At 39.2% G+C, this 17125-nt stretch overlaps 1 protein-coding gene across 6 annotated transcripts in view; it reads left to right on the top strand.

The window, feature by feature from the left end:
• PTPRZ1 (protein tyrosine phosphatase receptor type Z1) overlaps positions 1–17125 on the top strand; it is a 103615-nt gene that overhangs the window by 24245 nt on the left and 62245 nt on the right. For all 6 annotated transcript variants that reach the window (XM_083399219.1, XM_083399217.1, XM_083399218.1 and 3 more), the window contains exon 2: positions 3602–3667. In XM_083399219.1, coding sequence (XP_083255345.1) covers positions 3602–3667 — 66 coding nt within the window. The remainder of the gene's footprint in view (positions 1–3601; positions 3668–17125) is intronic.

The raw sequence follows: 17125 nt of genomic DNA, 5'->3' as shown, positions 1-17125 counted from the left end.
AAGAACTTTACATTGAGCTTGAAAACAAATGGGTAACCAATGAACTTAGGCAATGAATTGATTACTAAAAACACCCAGTATAAGTGGTCTTTTTTTCAGTAGATTCTGTTTGCTCCAGTTATGTGTGTATTAGAAGGAAAATCCGTAGAGGATTCCCCCAGTACTTCCTAACACTTGTACATATTACAAATACTGGCCCTTGCTGGGTGTGTGTGGACTGCAACTAGCATATGTCACTAAACACATTTTTGTTCATCAAACTGAACAGGATGGGAAATGTTGAGCCTTTGTTAGATAGATATGTAAAAACTACTATAAACTTGTAACATTCAGATTACTCCTCCTTCCTTATAACAATATAATTTTACATTCATATGTCTGATAAGATGAATGCATAACATGCAGCTGCGAACAGTTATTTTTTCTACAATTAAATTTGTTTAATCAGTTTTATTTTAAAAGTGCATTTTTGAATTTGAGCTGCTTTCACAATGAATTTTGTCTGGCTAAGGGCTGGCATACAGAGTAGGTTGTTAACTACTGGTGAGACATTCTCCCTCTAGCCACTCCCATTTAGTAGCCTAAATGCACACCATTTAAGTTTGTTTTAAAATACAATTAAATTAATTGACTAAAAGTTTGTTTTAAAACAAAACACACTGATAGAGTATTTCCCTGTTACCACAAGTGCATCACCTGCATTGTCATACTTCTGCTGACTTCAAATATACCTGTAATATCAAACAAAATTTCAGTTTACGTTCCCCATGTCATTTTATTAATGGAATTACTTTGGACTAAAGTGCATAGCAGCAGCAGTCTTCACAAACTATCTTAGATTATTAATTAAATTTCTATACCACCGTTTATCTGAAGATCACAACAAAAACATGCAAAATGATAACACAAAATACATGATAAAACCAAACCAAACAATAACCAATAACTGCCTTCCCCAAAACACATTTTAAAAGAACATAGAATGTTAATAAGACAAAGGCCTGGTTGTAGAGAAACATTTTCATCTGGTGCCTAAAGATATGTAATGAAGGTGCCAGGTGAGTCTCTCTGGGGAGAGCATTCCACAAACTGAGCCACTGCAGAAAAGATTTGTTTTTGTCTTGCCACTCTTTGGAACTAACATGAAGAAGGGCTTCAGAAGATGATCAAAGGGTCTGGGTTGCTTCATATGAGGAGTGCCAGTCCTTGAGGTACAGTGGTACCTCTGGTTAAGAACTTAATTTGTTTTGGAGATCCGTTCTTAACCTGAGGTACCACTTTAGCTAATGGGGCCTCCCGCTGCCACCGCACAACCACCGGGCAATTTCTGTTCTCATCCTGAGGTAAAGTTCTTAACCTGAGGTACTACTTCTGGGTTACTGGAGTCTGTAACCCGAAGCGTTTGTAACCCAAGGTACCACAGTATTGTGGCCCTGAGCCGTTTAAGGCTTCATAGTTCAGAACCAGCACTTTGAATTGGCCTGGCAGCCTGTGTAGTTGGGTCAGTAGTGGTACTATATACTCAAACCGGTGCCACTCACCCCAACTTGGACAGCTGCTCCAGAAGGATACCATGGTTGATGGTATCGAAAGCTGCTGCAAAGTCGAGGAAAATTAACAGGGACACATGTCTCCTGTCTCTCTCCCGACAGAGAGGCACCAGGGCGACCAAAGCCGTTTCTGCGACAAAACAGGGCCTAAACTTTCTAGAAAATCAGCTTCCTTCAAGAGCAGCTAGATTAATGCGCTCCTTTCAGTCTCTCAGCTTTATCATGGAAAAACTTCCTAGTTTTAATTAAATTAATATTTAGCCTAAATTAAATATTTAGATTAATCTAGTTATTAATTAAATTAACAACCCAATTTATGGATCCTGAGGAAATTATAACTGACAGGCATTTTGCAGTATGAGTTTGCCTCACTTGCCAAGCAAGAGAGTGCCATTGTAACTATGCCAACACAAACCACAGCCATTATGTCAATTATAGCTAAATATATTAATTGTTGAAACATGTTCATTACACACAAGGGAAAGCCTACAAGGATTGTTTGGAAAGGTTTGTGCTAAACTAAGCAGTCTTTGCCTCTCCATAGCTCTTCTCTCTCTGTGTATGTCTGCATGTTGAGATGCTCTGCTAAGCAGAATCCTGTTATGTTTTCCTCTAATAACTACCCAACAGAAGGTGACCTGGGCACCCTTAAGGTTCCACTGTTTTTTATTTATTTCACTGTCGCTATAGGTGAGATATTGAATAAAAAAAATTCCTTTAGAACATTTTTGTAAATTTTCTAGCAAAACAGCTTTGCTGCTCTTCAAGCTGTCTGCTTCACACATCCAGACTTCCCGTTTCCTCTGCACTTTTACCTGTTTATCCTTATTTGTTTGCACAAAGTTTGCAGGGAGGTTATACAGCTTCAGCAGTTTGTGGAGAATTTATTTGTGGAGACATTGTATGACATTGGGGGGTGAGTTGAGGGGAAGCAGGTTTGTTGTTTACAAGTACCAAATCAACTTCGACCTCCTTTGTAATGTTTTGTTTTTAAATCTTTAAGATGATATTTTTGTTTCCTATTACTTATTTACGTTGCTCTGAATGTCTGTTTTATATTTGACTTTCTTCAGTAGTGTTTTGTTCTGGGTCTCTTTTACTTGATGTTTTAATGTGTTGTAAACCACTTTGAGGTTTTCTCTCTTTTAAAAACAAAGTGGTATGAAAATGAGTAATAATAATAATAATAATAATAATAATAATAATTGTACAACCTGAAATTGATGGCTTATGATCAGCAATTAAAACAAACAAACACCCCTTTATGATGATCAATTAAACAGTCACAAAACAATGAGCAAGCTTTTGAGTATACCAGGACTATTCATCAGCCTAGATGATAAGCAGAGAGAAAGGAATGAACAAATACTGCTTTCCCCTGCATAGACCTGTAAGATCAGTTTGGGCATCTTGGGAAATTCTTTTTATGGCACTGCCCCATGCAGAATCTCATAGTGCAGAAATCTAGAAATGGGAATTTTCTGCTGTTGCTCCTGTATTGTGGAATACCCTTTGCTGAACCAATCAGTTGCATCGGGTTTCTTGTAAAAGCTTCTCATTTAGCCAAGGCTTTCCCTGACCCAAGAAATTGGCCCTTGTTTTATGTGTTTGAATCTTCCGAATTTCTGTTTTATTCACTTTCATATGTTTTTATGCTCTTTTATATTGCTGTCTTACTGGTTCTAGGTTGCGTATTTTAAAAATATACAGCATTGTGTATTTTTAAAAATATATTGTTTTTTAGACTGCACACTGCTTAGGGATTTTTGAATTATGAAATGGTGCATTAAAAGCTTTTAAATAAAATAAACAGATACTGGAGGTCAAAAACTCATTTTTGTTGCATAGCCTTAGAAGAAGCTTGGCTATGAGTGTGTGGCTTGTCATGAAGACTGCCTGCGCTTCAGAATTTACCACTGCACAACTTATGTTAATTACGTTTCAATATTGTGTGAATATAGAACAAAGGTAGACACTGATATTGTTTCTTTTCTATTTTGTCTCTGTACTACTTGATGCTGACATGTTTTATTATTGCTTGTTTATTTTAGAATTTGTTTCTGGATACATTAGACAGCAACGCAAAATTATTGAAGAGGTTGACTGGTCCTATTCAGGTAAGTGTACTATTTGATATTTTATGACTGTTTGTTATTATAAATAAGCAAACTGTCTTTACAATGCAAACTGAATCAACTGGGTAAAAATGTACTCCCACATAGATTAAATCTTAGCTACTAAAAGCGTGAAGTGATCAGGGAGTGTTCTGTATTTGGTCTTGTACTTAGATTTCCCCTTCCTAAAAACAAAACCTGAAGTTCAGTCCCTGAATGCAAAACAAGAGAGGAACTTTCTCATCTCTTCTGTTGAATTCCTTATTGAAAATGAATGAATAACTTTCTAAAGTTGAGTCAGCAGGAGGAACAGGGGAAGTGTGAAACAAGTGAGTTTTTTATTGTGAGTACCTGCATGATAGGGACGCGCGTGGCGCTGTGGTCTAAACCACTGAGCCTCTGGACTTGCCGATCAGAAGGTTAGCGGTTCAAATCCCTGCGATGGGATGAGCTCCCGTTTCTCGGTCCCAGCTCCTTCCAACCTAGCAGTTCGAAAGCACGTCAAAGTGTGAGTAGATCAATAGGCACCGCTCCAGCGGGAAGGTAAATGGCATTTCCATGCACTGCTCTGGTTTTACCAGAAGCAGCTTAGTCACGCTGGCCACATGACCCGGAAAAACTGTCTGTGGACAAACGTCGGCTCCCTTGGCCAGTAAAGTGAGATGAGCACCGCAACCCCAGAGTCGTCCGCGACTGGACTTAATTGTCAGGGGTCCTTTACCTCTTTACCTTCATGATTGTGCATTTACTGCCATAGTTTGGCTTAGTGTGATGGATGGACTGGGCCTTTAAGTGCTTCAGTAGTGGTCCAAGTCACCATCCTATAAATCAGAAAGCAGTTAGGCTGATGCTCTATTTCAACTTTTTCTGGAGACATTCACAAAAAAGGTTCAAAAGAAGTGACTAAATTAGATTAAACTCACAGAGTTTGGAGGCCCAATATATTATTGGGGTGCAGTCATGCTCAAACTGTCTGTGACCTATTTCTTCCTTCCTAATCTTTGTTCTGCATACAAACATGGGAGATAAAAACCCTGCTAAAGAATTATTATAGGTAGGCTTTGCACAGGATTTCAGCATGCATTCAAGAGAGGACAAAAATTCCCCTCGGGTCGCGAAGCATTGGCAGATCTGCTTTACATCTGTTTTTATAGCCAAAGGGCTTCTACTGCACACCTGCAGATCTTTTCCTTTCCTTGGTGTTCAGACCTGCAACTGGATAATATGCAAGTGGATTAACTCATTGTCTACAGTTCCTAAATGATTAAAATCTCAAGACATCTCAGCTGAGGCGTTCAGATACAAAGCCATCTCTTGGGCATAGCCATTTCCTCTTAGGAGACAAAGGTTTCTACGCCTAGCCCAATTAAACTATTCTTTTGGACTGAGTATGCCTTTGGAGTTTTATTTGTGCAAGACGTCCTTTTGTTCTTATATTTATAGCATGTAAATGTGGATATAGTATCTCACAATGTGATTGAAGAGACTCTGAAGTTGTGTAAAACATAGGATCTTTACATAATCAATAAATAAGGCTAAGAGATTATTATATTGCAGTCTCTAAGACCTGATACTTCCTTTCTGCATCTCTTCTTACTTTCTGCTTGTATTTATTTTGCCAATTTTTGTTGTTCCTTCTTGCTATCTCCTCAAAACCCCCCTGACATTTTCTAAATAGCTTCCTGACTCTGGTAATTGTCCGTTTACATAAGAATTCAAGTTGATAGCACTAACAGCACTATTTCCAGTTGGTTCAACAACACTTATACTTTGCACCAGACATGGTCATCACTTCATAGATGAGTGGCATTTTAAGCCATGTCTCCACATATTACTCCAGTGAAATGCACAACACTGGCCTACTAATATATTACCTTTGCTGGAAATGCAAATCACCGAGAGCTAATATAGTCCTTCAGTATCATAGCTGTCAACTTTTCCCTTTTCTTGCAAGGAATCCTATTTGGAATAAGGTAATTTCCCTTAAAAAAAGGGAAAACGTTGACAGCTATGTTCAGTATGCGAGTGACCTCATCAAACTACACCTGTTTTGTGTTACCTTATGAATCCTTCCACCTGAAAAGTGCAGGTTATGGATGCCTGCCATATATCATCAGGAAAGCTGTTGCACAGAACAGGGGCATCATAATCCTTTGGTGTGGTGTTTTGCTACTTGAAGCAGGGTTCTATGTATCTTGAATGTGCAGTCCATAAGCATGCTAAAAGCCTACCAACAAGGACTGCCCCCCATATGAACTGACCCAGCCACTGCAGTCATAACCTGAGGCTCTTCTTCATGTTCCTTCTCCATGAGAGTTCCAGAGGGTGGCAACATGAAAACGAGCCTTTTCTGCTGTGGCTCCCTGTTTGGGTAATGTTCTCTCCAGGGAGGCTCGCTAGGCGCCTTCATTACATATCTTTAGGCACGATGCAAAAACATTCCTCTTCTCCCAGGCCATTGGCTAATTGAACAAGCTGTGGCCTTTTAAACTGGAGGAGGGCATATTGTTTTTGTTTGTTACTATGTTATGTATGTTTGTGTTTTTATATTGTAAACCACTCCGGAACTCATGGATGGAGGGAGGTATAGAAATCTAATAAATTATTATCCTATTATAGAAAAGTTGTGGCGGAGCTGAAGTTAACCTCAGTCTCAGCCAAAAACCAAGGGACATAAGAGGAAAGTAAGGCTTCTGCGACTGTTATAAAAAGTTGTGTTTTCCCATGATTACTGAGGCAGTGTAGCTTTCACCAGAAGCTTCCTGCTTTCTTATGCAAATAGCCTTTAATTTGTCTTTCTTGCTTAGATACAACAGGAGGTCATGCTTAGGTTTTTGCTATTGAAACAAAAACATTGACTTTCTTGCCTTGCTTTAATTCAACTGAATACACAGCTGATGTTCATAGAATTGGTACTTTACAACTTGTAGATGCAATTATAACCAGTGGTCTGATAAATTCTGTGAAATTCTACCAAGTGTCAACAACTGAACTTTTTAGGGAAGTGCAGGAAATACCACAAAAGGAAGCCAACCCTTTTAATTCCATATTACTATATGGCTGCTAGCCAAACCACATGTTTATTGGATTGTGGTGAACTTCTTACAACCTCTTACAACTGAATGGTGTTCTCAACCATGAATGTGTTAGAAGAAAAGCTAACCTTCAACTCCAAAAGCTGAAAGTCAGTCACCAAGTTCCACTTGGTGAAACTGGAAAGTTTCATTTCTTGCAAATGAAAGTCAAGAGCCTAGGGACATATCAAATCAGGACCGGCCCACCCATGAGGCAAAGTGAGGGGACTTGCCCAGGGGCATGTTCTGGAATATGTGCATCCTGGTTTTGAGTTTCCAAAAGTTGGACGGTATGCCACCTCTCACTCTCACATGCACACCATGAACTTGATCTAGGTCATCCATCCCCATGGCTGTTACATAAAAACAACAATGATCACACAAGGCTAATGATGTGATTGATGACACATCTAATTTGCCCTGCATAACTCTTTAAAACTGCTCTCAGTAAGCGACTTGACTTACAAATAGGCCAGTTATAGACATTTATGCATTGATGCTTTTGAATTATGGGGCTGGAGGAGACTCTTGAGAGTCCCATGGACTGCAAGAAGATCAAACCTATCCATTCTTAAGGAAATCAGCCCTGAGTGCTCACTGGAAGGACAGATCATGAAGCTGAGGCTCCAATACTTGGGCCACCTCATGAGAAGAGAAGACTCCATGGAAAAGACCCTGATGTTGGGAAAGATGGAGGGCACAAGGAGAAGGGGGCGACAGAGGACGAGATGGTTGGATAGTGTTCTCAAAGCTACCAGCATGAGTTTGACTAAACTGTGGGAGGCAGTGGAAGACAGAAGTGCCTGGCGTGCTCTGGTCCGTGGGGTCACGAAGAGTCGGACACAACTAAACGACTAGACAACAACAACAGACATTTATGCAAAACTATAATTTTATTACAGTCATCATGCAGGACAAAAGAGCAATTCCATGCACTCTACTTGAGAGTAAGCTCCATTGGGACTTGCTTCTGCTTAAAAAAAACCCCACGCATAGGGTTGTGCTGTATCTCACAGATTTCATTTCAGATCAGTGAAGCATTTAATTCCCCCATCTGCCAAACATCCCTGAAATAATAGTTAAAATATGTTTTCAGTTGTCCACAGTTGTTAAATCATGAAGCAAATTAGGAAGTAGATGTCACTGTCCATTAATCTAATGAAAACTATGTAAGAATTCTAAGTAATGTAAGTGGATTCTATACTTGCAAACCAATGATCATCTTCAAAATACCCCTAGCTAGCAGAACAATGGTGGTAGAGGAACCCTGATAACTTTTCATCGTCTTTCAATTTAATTCTGTACAGCAATCCACAGTACTAATTACATTCTTGTATGCAACTTTAATCTTTCCTTCTGTCTCACAAAGTGTACCAGAAGCGTTTATTAGATTATCTTAGACAATAATTTGTTTTCAGTGTTTCCCTTTGTTATAAAACATTTTTGTTCTCAGTAGAGAGTTCAGCAGCTTGCTTCCATATTCCAGAAAGCACAAACCATTTTGCTAGTGATATTCTGTACTTTACCTTTTCTAGCTATATATATATTTTTTAGAAAATGTGAGAATACATTTTCTCACTTTTCCAATACAAAAGTGTTAATTGTAATATATTAGGAAATAGAAGCGTTAGGTGCTTTGGCTTCAAAGCTATTTATCTGACATATTGGACAAGAGAGTTTTGTAGTTAAGTGATGCATAAATTATTTATTTAATCCTCACAAAGCACTCAATTTTGAGGAATGATGAATTTGTAAGGCAGCTGCAAAATCTTTTCATGCAACGTTATCACGTCTCAAGGCATAGTATAATCCAACTGAGAAGATGATTCACACATAGTAGGTTTTGAAACCATGATAGCACTTGCAGGAAAAATGATCTTGTAATAGTGCTACAAAAGCATGATAGGACACAGTTTTGGTAAAATGAATCTTATATTTCTGCTCTTGACAATTTAGTCATAATTCTGAAGGAGCTATTTTAACAGAAATATGTAAGAGGAGATATAATAGAAACCAAAATAGCTTGAAGCAGAAAGAAAATGTACACTTAGTGTTGGTACAAGAGTTGAGGAGGCAAGGAAAGTAAGTATAAAAGGAGATTTCCTGGGTGCCAAGAGCCAAGGTTGGGGCATGTACTCTTTGGTGAGAACCTCATCAGAGAATTAAAAACAAAAAATCTGCAGCAAAGTAAAGCATGGAAATATAGGCTGTTAGACCTTTAAAATATCCACTTGTGTGTTCCAAAACTTCCCTCTTTCTCTAGAATAGGGAAAGACTACACTTTTTCTTGACAGAAAAATATCTACCTGCATTTATAAGGTGTTCTTATATGTAAGATGATGATGATGATGATGATGATGATGATGATAATAATTAATAATAATAGTAATAAATTATTTATACCCCGCCCACCTGGCTGAGTTTCCCCATCCACTCTAGGCGGCTCCCAATCGAGTGTTAAAAACAGTACAGAAATATTAAAAAATTCCCTAAACAGGGCTGCCTTCAGATGTCTTCTAAAAATAGGATAGTTGTTTATTTCCTTGACATCTGATGGGAGGGCGTTCCACAGGGCGGGAGCCACTCCCGAGAAGGCCCTCTGTCTAGTTCCCTGTAACCTGACTTCTCGCAATGAGGGAACCGCCAGAAGGCCTTTGGTGCTGGATCTCAGTGTCCGGGCTGAACAATGGGGGTGGAGACGCTCCATTTTCCTGTACTAGCAGCTGTGGAGTATTAGAATTTCTACTTAAAGACATTTTATGCATGCATGTATGGAATATTGATGAAAGTTATGCTGCTAGTAGTGACACCACATTCTGGAACCATGTATTTGTCTTAAAATGTGAAATTTCATTATGTAGCAAAAGGAAGCAGAGAAATTACATTAATTTCATGCTCTGTAGATACTAAGATAATGCTGATTACTTCCGCTGTCTGAGAAAGATGTTCAATAAGAATAACATCTCTGTCTGCTTTATCTCTTATTCTGTGGAACCATCGTAACAAATGCTATGATGGAGAAAATGGAAATTTGTAGGTTAATGTGGAAATTGCACAACATGAAAAAACCACATTCCAGTGCTATCTGCTTTTACAATTCTGACGAGCAGGGAATCGATTTGATTAACTGGCTTGGTTCTTTACCACTGTTGCTTGCTCAGTTGCCTCAAGCTATTTAATTAACAAATTTCCATTAGAGTATTGCAAAATCTCCATCTTTCCTACAGTAAAACAGCCTTTTTCCTTTTTTTAAAAAAAACTTTTATGTGTTTTGAAGTTGACCTTTTTTACAAGTCTTTTCAGAGAAAATAACTCAATTAAAAATATTTTTGTTCAATTTATTTTTGCTACATTTGCAAGTATTTGGAACATGCATTGTTTATTGCAATATGATATTAAATGCATTATGTAACTGTACTAATGACCGAAGAACTCAACAATAGCCATTGGCATCAATTTGGAAAGGACTGGACAGGAAAGGAAAGGACTGACTAATATTAGACTTAACAGATTTGCAGATGGGTAAGCCGTGTAAAAATAACAATTCAAGTTAAGAGTTTATTGTGAGCACCCATACTTGCAAGTTAGTTCCATTGAAACCACGAGGGCTTACTTACAAACAAATGTGTTTTAAGAGGGAGTTTTCATCTAGTACATCCATCATAGAATTGAGTAATGTGAATTACTTAGCAATTTTAAAAGATTAAGCAAGGCAGAATGAAGCATATTTCTTTTTTTTAGAAAAAAGGTAGGGTAAAAAAAGTTCTCCAATTTTGGGGGGGATAATTTTTTAAAAAATGTGTTACAAGAGAAGAGCAACAAAGCAAACAGATTAGCAAATGCTATTGCAGTATGTAGGTACATCTCTCTGTCGGTGGTGATATGCTAATTTTTCAACAGGTTTAGTTTTCACTACAGAAGTTGCCATTTTAGCAGGCACAACAATGATTGCGGAGGGGGGACACAAACTTATACTCTTTCCTGCCTCACCCACCTTGCTACCTGTTACCAGCCTGTGTTGCACCGTCGGCACCATTTTTATTTTATTTTTTAATGTGAGAGGGCATCATAGTATTACATTGCCATGTAATGTGATTGCATCATTGTCTGATTTATCATGATTGTGCCACTGCGAGTAAACCAAGCCTTCCAATTATCCTCATTTTGCAATGGAGAGAAAGCAAGCATCCCAGTTCTGAAGCAAGTGAGCCAACCACCCCTGTTGTGTCACACCTTGCTGGTGCTTTTTGTTGCAGGCCACTGCTACATGGCAAGATTTTCTCTGTGATACTGACTTGACTAGCTCAGTGAGTGGAGATGTACATTCAGATTGCATTCTGATTTGCATCCCTCTAAATGTATGCAGATAACAGTGCAGGTCGATGGCATCCTGATTCATATCTCCAGCGACATTTGACTTAGAAGTCATCCCAGAACTGGCCCTACTAAACATATTCCAAGATATTAACCACTCACATCACAAAGAGCTCATAACCCACCTACTCTCAGCATCCAGAAACTTCATAACCAGACACTGGAGAGACCTGTCTGGAGTAAGCATGGACCAATGGTACCAAATTGTATAGGAAACGGCCTTACTAGAAAAGCTAACCAATAAACTGAAACTGACACAGGGACAAATAGAAGAGGACACCTTCACCCCGGTATGGCTCCCCTTTATCACATACACAGCTCAACAAGACAACAAGAATCCATCAAAAGCATACAAATCAATCTGGCTAAACTGATTCAAAAATACACCCACACACCCCTCACTACAGCCAACCAAAGACAACCAACCACAACCTAGGCCACCCCCAACCTCTCTCACCACCAAGGAAACACAACAAGCAAATAGTAAGAGAACCCATACAAGTAACGCTGACACAAAACCCCACACATACACTAAGTAGAAGAATAGAAACTTAACCTCCTCACCCCACCCCACCCCACTCAACTCCCCCCCCCATTCTTTTCTTCCTAACCTAACATTATATATAACACTAATGTCTCACAACAAATGAAACTGAATTGTAGAAAACACAACTTGAAAAAAGAGACAACACACATGTTTTTGTACACTAAGAAATCTTTAATAATAAAAAATAAAAACAGCCGCAGGCCAATGGCACTAGTGTATTTTCCACTTAATATTTATGCTTACAAACCAAAAATGTATTAAAAAACAACAACTATGCACAACTGGGTTGAGGCAAAGGAAAGATGGACTAATTGCCTTGACAATGGTGATGCATCTCTCTTCCTCCTAAGACCTGTAAGCATTTTTATTTTTACATTCTTTCAAAAGGAGTGTGTGTTTAAAAAATTCTTGTGGAAATGTTCACAAAACATGTGCCTCTTTGGCTCAATAGCCAAAGGTTTGTGTATATAAATTTTGGATGATAGTTGTCAGGCTGATTTAAACAGAAGTATAGCAATGTAGAGGGTGGGGGGAATTAAAATGTCAGCAGACTTCTCTTGCGACTGCACTTCTGACAATGTCACTCTGTTTTATAGTGAATTTCATGTTTTCAGAAGATGTGTGTCATTATGTGAACTCCCAGGGAGATCAGCAGCTATCATTTACTAGACATATGTCTAACCCGGCATACGAGCATCATTATAACCTCCCTTGCCTCGTGTTCTGATTTATCGGAGAAAGAGAAGGAGTGCAAATCACCGCTAGAGACCTGTTCTACTTGGGCTAATAAAATCCCAGCTCACATGCTGTGGTTCCTAAAAATGTACAAGCGACTGTCTTATTCCTGTCTCTAGCAGTGGGCCAGGTCTGAAATCCCAGAAGTACATAATAGTAATATGAAATAACACAACAGAGTTTTCACACTGAGTAATGTTAAAATTTATAAATAGAAATATGACTTTAATTCTTAAACTAGCAATCAATTAAGGCAAATGTTTTATTCTGAACTAGAGACTGCCACCATCTATTCTCGGGAGTCTGAACATTTTCCTTTTTTCAAAAAACATTCTATTATAAATATCAATACTTTACAAAACAATATACACTTAACATTACATTACATACAAAACATACAACACATATCTCACCTTCACCACCCCTACCTACCTACCAACCAAGACACAAACATACTGTGATTATTGACTTTCAACCAGTCTCATTGTGTAATTTTGTCACTCATTAAATCTATGCACATTTCATATTGCTTATTTTGTTTATCTTTTGTAATAATTTCATCTTTTCTCTTGTCTGTCTTCTCTATTCGATTTCTGTACCACTGTATCTGATCGGGGGTGGACTTTGGTAACACAGTGGTACCTCTAATTATGAACTTAATTTGTTCTGGACGTCCGTTCTTAACTTGAAAATGCTCTTAACTAGAGGTGTGCTTTCGCTAATGGGGCCTCTTGCTGCCGCTGCACCGCTGGCACATAATTTCCATTCTCATCCTGGGGCAAAGTTCTCAACACGAGGTAACTCTTCCAGGTTAGCAGAGTTTGTAACCTGAAGCATTTGTAACCTGAGGCGTTTAACTCAAGGTACCACTGTATGGCACTCTGAGTGAGCTCAAAATTTGGTGCTCCCAAGTGGATGTTATCAATTACGGATCTTTTCAATTTTGCACCCCTTTGCCCATCTGGTACTGATCTGATCTTATCTGATCGGCTTTCCATCAGGGAAATAATTGGTGGCTAGATGCACAGATTCTTAAGCATTTGCATAAGGTTAAAACAGCGGTTACATGCACATTTGTGTGCAGTATGTCATAATTGCATTGTATTTTAATTGGAAAGCGCTTATCTTTTTTAATTAAAAAGCCTTTCATATAAAGCAGGTAATGAAGATAGAGAGCTAATAGGTGTGTGGTGGCTGTCCAGTGTTTTTTTTCCCTCACTCGGCGCCACATGAATGACTCTCTGCCGGCTGGGAAGAAATGCAATGTTCTCCTGGCTCTTAGGGTTAATTCCCATGAGACTTACATGGCTGACTTGGAGAACAGGCAGGAAGGCACATAGATAAGACTTTCAGGGATGTGGAGGAGCTGCTCTACTACCATACATATAACTCCTCTGCTGTGATAGAAAATGAGAGTCTCGTGTTGGAAGAATATAATAGGCAAGAACATGAGAATGGCTTGCTGGGTCATGTCAATAGCCCAAGAAGGAGCTGAGTACAACAGCACTCTCCCCACTTGTGATTCCCAACAACTGGAGTAGAAGTAGAATGCAGCCATCATGACTAAGTAGCCATTGGCAACCCTATCCTCCACGAATTTGTCTAGATCTTGTAAAGCATCCCAAATTGGTACCCATCGCTGTTTCTTGTGGGTGTGGATGAACTACGTGCTCTGTGAACATGTATTTTCTTTTCTCTGTCCTGAACCTTCCTACATTCAGCTTCAATTGGTGTCCGTGAGTTCCAGAGCTATAAGAGAGGGAGAACAAAATAATCCCTTGAAGGGGACCTATTTTGAGGGTGATAATAATAATAATAATAATAATAATAATAATAATAATAATAATAATAATTTATTATTTGTACCCCACCCATCTGGCTGGGTTTCCCCAGCCACTCTGGGCGGCTTCCATAGAAACAAAAAATACAGTAAAATATCACAGATTAAAAACTTCCCTGAACAGGGCTGCCTTAAGATGTCTTCTAAATGTCAGGTAGTTATTTATCGCTTTGACATCTGATGGGAGGGCGTTCCACAGGGCGGGTGCCACTACCGAGAAGGCCCTCTGCCTGGTTCCCTGTAAATACCTTTCACACCAAGGATATTCTTTTAGGGCTTGAAAGTTTATCTTTGGTTTGAAAGGATGCCTGTGGTTTAAGGTTGTTGCAACGATGGGCATGAATTCTGGTTTGTGTTCTGGTGAATGGACCCGAGACAGGCATAGGCTCCCTCAGTTTGATGGTGTTCGAATCTTCTTTGTCCTACTTCCCTAGACCCTAAGCACCTTACATCTTGACATCTCTCTGTGTCCCAGAACCCCTGGCAGGAAACTGAGGTGCTGCACATTTAATCAGGGAGCATCCATTTCTTTTTTTTTAGCTACCATCTGCCTGTTCCTAAATAAATTATTTTTGTGATTATGTTGTAGACTAGCACATCCTCCAAATCTGAATCGGCCAGTTTTCAATTACAGAGCAATTGAAATGAAATGTTGAGTGCTAACAAAATGGGTGGTAGACTTGGTGCTATAAAGGGTTTTTGAAGCTGTTCAGAGGTTTTCTTACAACCATATTAGATAAATCAGGTTTCGGGTTGTGTGCAATGAACAAGTGAAGTACTTTTCATTATCCCAACCCGTGAGTATAGCCAAGTGAGCTTTGTAAATTCACAACTTAGATTCAGGGCAGTGGAGCCAAAGAAAAGGTTGTGAAGAGGAGTTGGATACTCATAGAATCATAGAGTTGGAAGAGACCACAAGGGCCATCGAGTCCAACCCCCTGCCAAGCAGGAAACACCATCAGAGCACTCCTGACATATGGTTGTCAAGCCTCTGCTTAAAGACCTCCAAACAAATACTCCTTATTTGTTTAAACCAAGCAACATTTTAATTATTCAATTTATCATTCAAATTTGCATTTTAGACATAACATGTTGCTATGATTTGTATGCTGCATTAATGGCAATAAGAATAGTTAGATCAGTTTATTTCTGCTTTAATGCATATGATTGTGATAGTTTTAGCTATTTGTTATGGTTGCGCAAATGATGGAGGAAAATACTATACTTTGTTTATCTAGATGCTCAGTTCTGCCAACTGCTGTGACAGTCAGAAGTAGGGATTTATTTAATTTTTTTAAGTATTTCAACTGCTGTTCATGCTTCCTGGCATATGCACCACTTGATTAATTCATCATAGCTGGAAGTCTTAGCTCTTTCATGAGTAGCACCTTTTGAAAGACTTTTCTTTCATCCTTCCTGGAATTTGGTGACAGTATGCAAAGATCAGCAGTTCTGTCGTATACTGCAGGGCAACAGAAAGACTTTGTGCTTTTCCATTAGTCATTAGTCTTGCCCTCTTTGAAATCTGAATATTCTGAAACTCTGCTAGCTTCTCTGTTAGATACAAAATTGCATATTGATGCGCCTGGCCACCTTTTCATCCTTTCTGTTCATAGTTTTGTTGGGGTTTTTTTTGCAAATGAATGGCTTCTCATCTCTTTTTCCAGCTGAATCAATGCAGCTCTCCATGTGTTGCCTTTCAGTTAGGTCTACTATTTTCTGTGCATGTACATGAGCAAATGATTTGGAGTGCTCAGATATCTTCTTTTGGAGTGGTTTAAACTGCCCTTTCCTTGAAGTTCCATTGTACTCAACAGAACTTGCACACCATTAAACTGAAACATTGTGTTTTCAGTGTTCCTAAATGCTTTCCTTTGGAGCCGCCAAAACAACTTCTCGGTTTTCTTCCTGAGCACCTTCTTCAGACTGACCTTAGGAGCCAATCATCAGCGGCTGACTTGCCTCCTTTCACTCTGAATAGCTCAAATCAGCAGAAAGGGTGAGAAGACTCCTTTCTCAATAGCTAAAAAGCTGCCCCTTTGTGCTGTTTGAGCTCCTCCAGGATGCAGGAGACAAGCACCTTGGAGAAATAGTAGCAGGCATTTTGCCTCCTGTAACCCCAGACCACACCACCTCTGGGGCAGGCAAGGCAGGCAGCCACTAGTCTCCTATCACAAGCACACACCCCAAACCTCTGTTGTCTTCATTCCAGGTAACACTAATTCTTCACTGTGCCTCTTTTCTTGGAACTATGAGGCATGGAACAATTGCCACAGAAAAGAGGAGTGAACATTACATTTTCTTGGAAAGGTCTGGGGCTCTGCCTTGTAGCCAACAGCAATCTGAAGACAAAATGGTGAAGAGAAAAATTAGTCCCTAAATGAATGGTGCAACAAGACTTTTTAAAGTGTTGGTCCTTGCTGGGAGGGTGATCAGTTCAGGCAGTGAAATGAGCAAACTTACCGTAGTTCAGAATTGTCCCTGGCACAATCTTAGTTGCCAATGATGTAGAGCATAAAATGGGGTTGATGTTTGACATAGAAGTTTGGCATGTTGGCAACAAGTAGCTGTTTTCAGTCTTTCTATAACTTATTAACACACCTCAATGACATTTTTAATGACCCTTTTAACATGGTTTCACTTCCAAATACTAACCAGGTCTGACCCTACTTAGCTTCTGAAATCAGACTAGGTTGGGCTTGTTCAGAGTAGTATGGCCATAGACCCCTTTTAACATTGCTGAAATAAACTTAATTGCTTATTTAATCAATATATATTTATTGCACAGTAAAAAGCGCTACAGTGGTGCCCCGCAAGACGAATGCCTCGCAAGACGGAAAACCCGCAAGACGAAAGGGTTTTCCGTTTTCAGAGGTGCTTCGCAGGACGAA

The sequence above is a fragment of the Podarcis tiliguerta genome, assembly GCF_965153285.1.
Source record: "Podarcis tiliguerta genome assembly, chromosome: 10".
NCBI lineage: Eukaryota > Metazoa > Chordata > Lepidosauria > Squamata > Lacertidae > Podarcis > Podarcis tiliguerta.
Note: the sequence above shows the minus strand (reverse complement) of the source record. Positions and strands in the feature narration are given on the sequence as shown.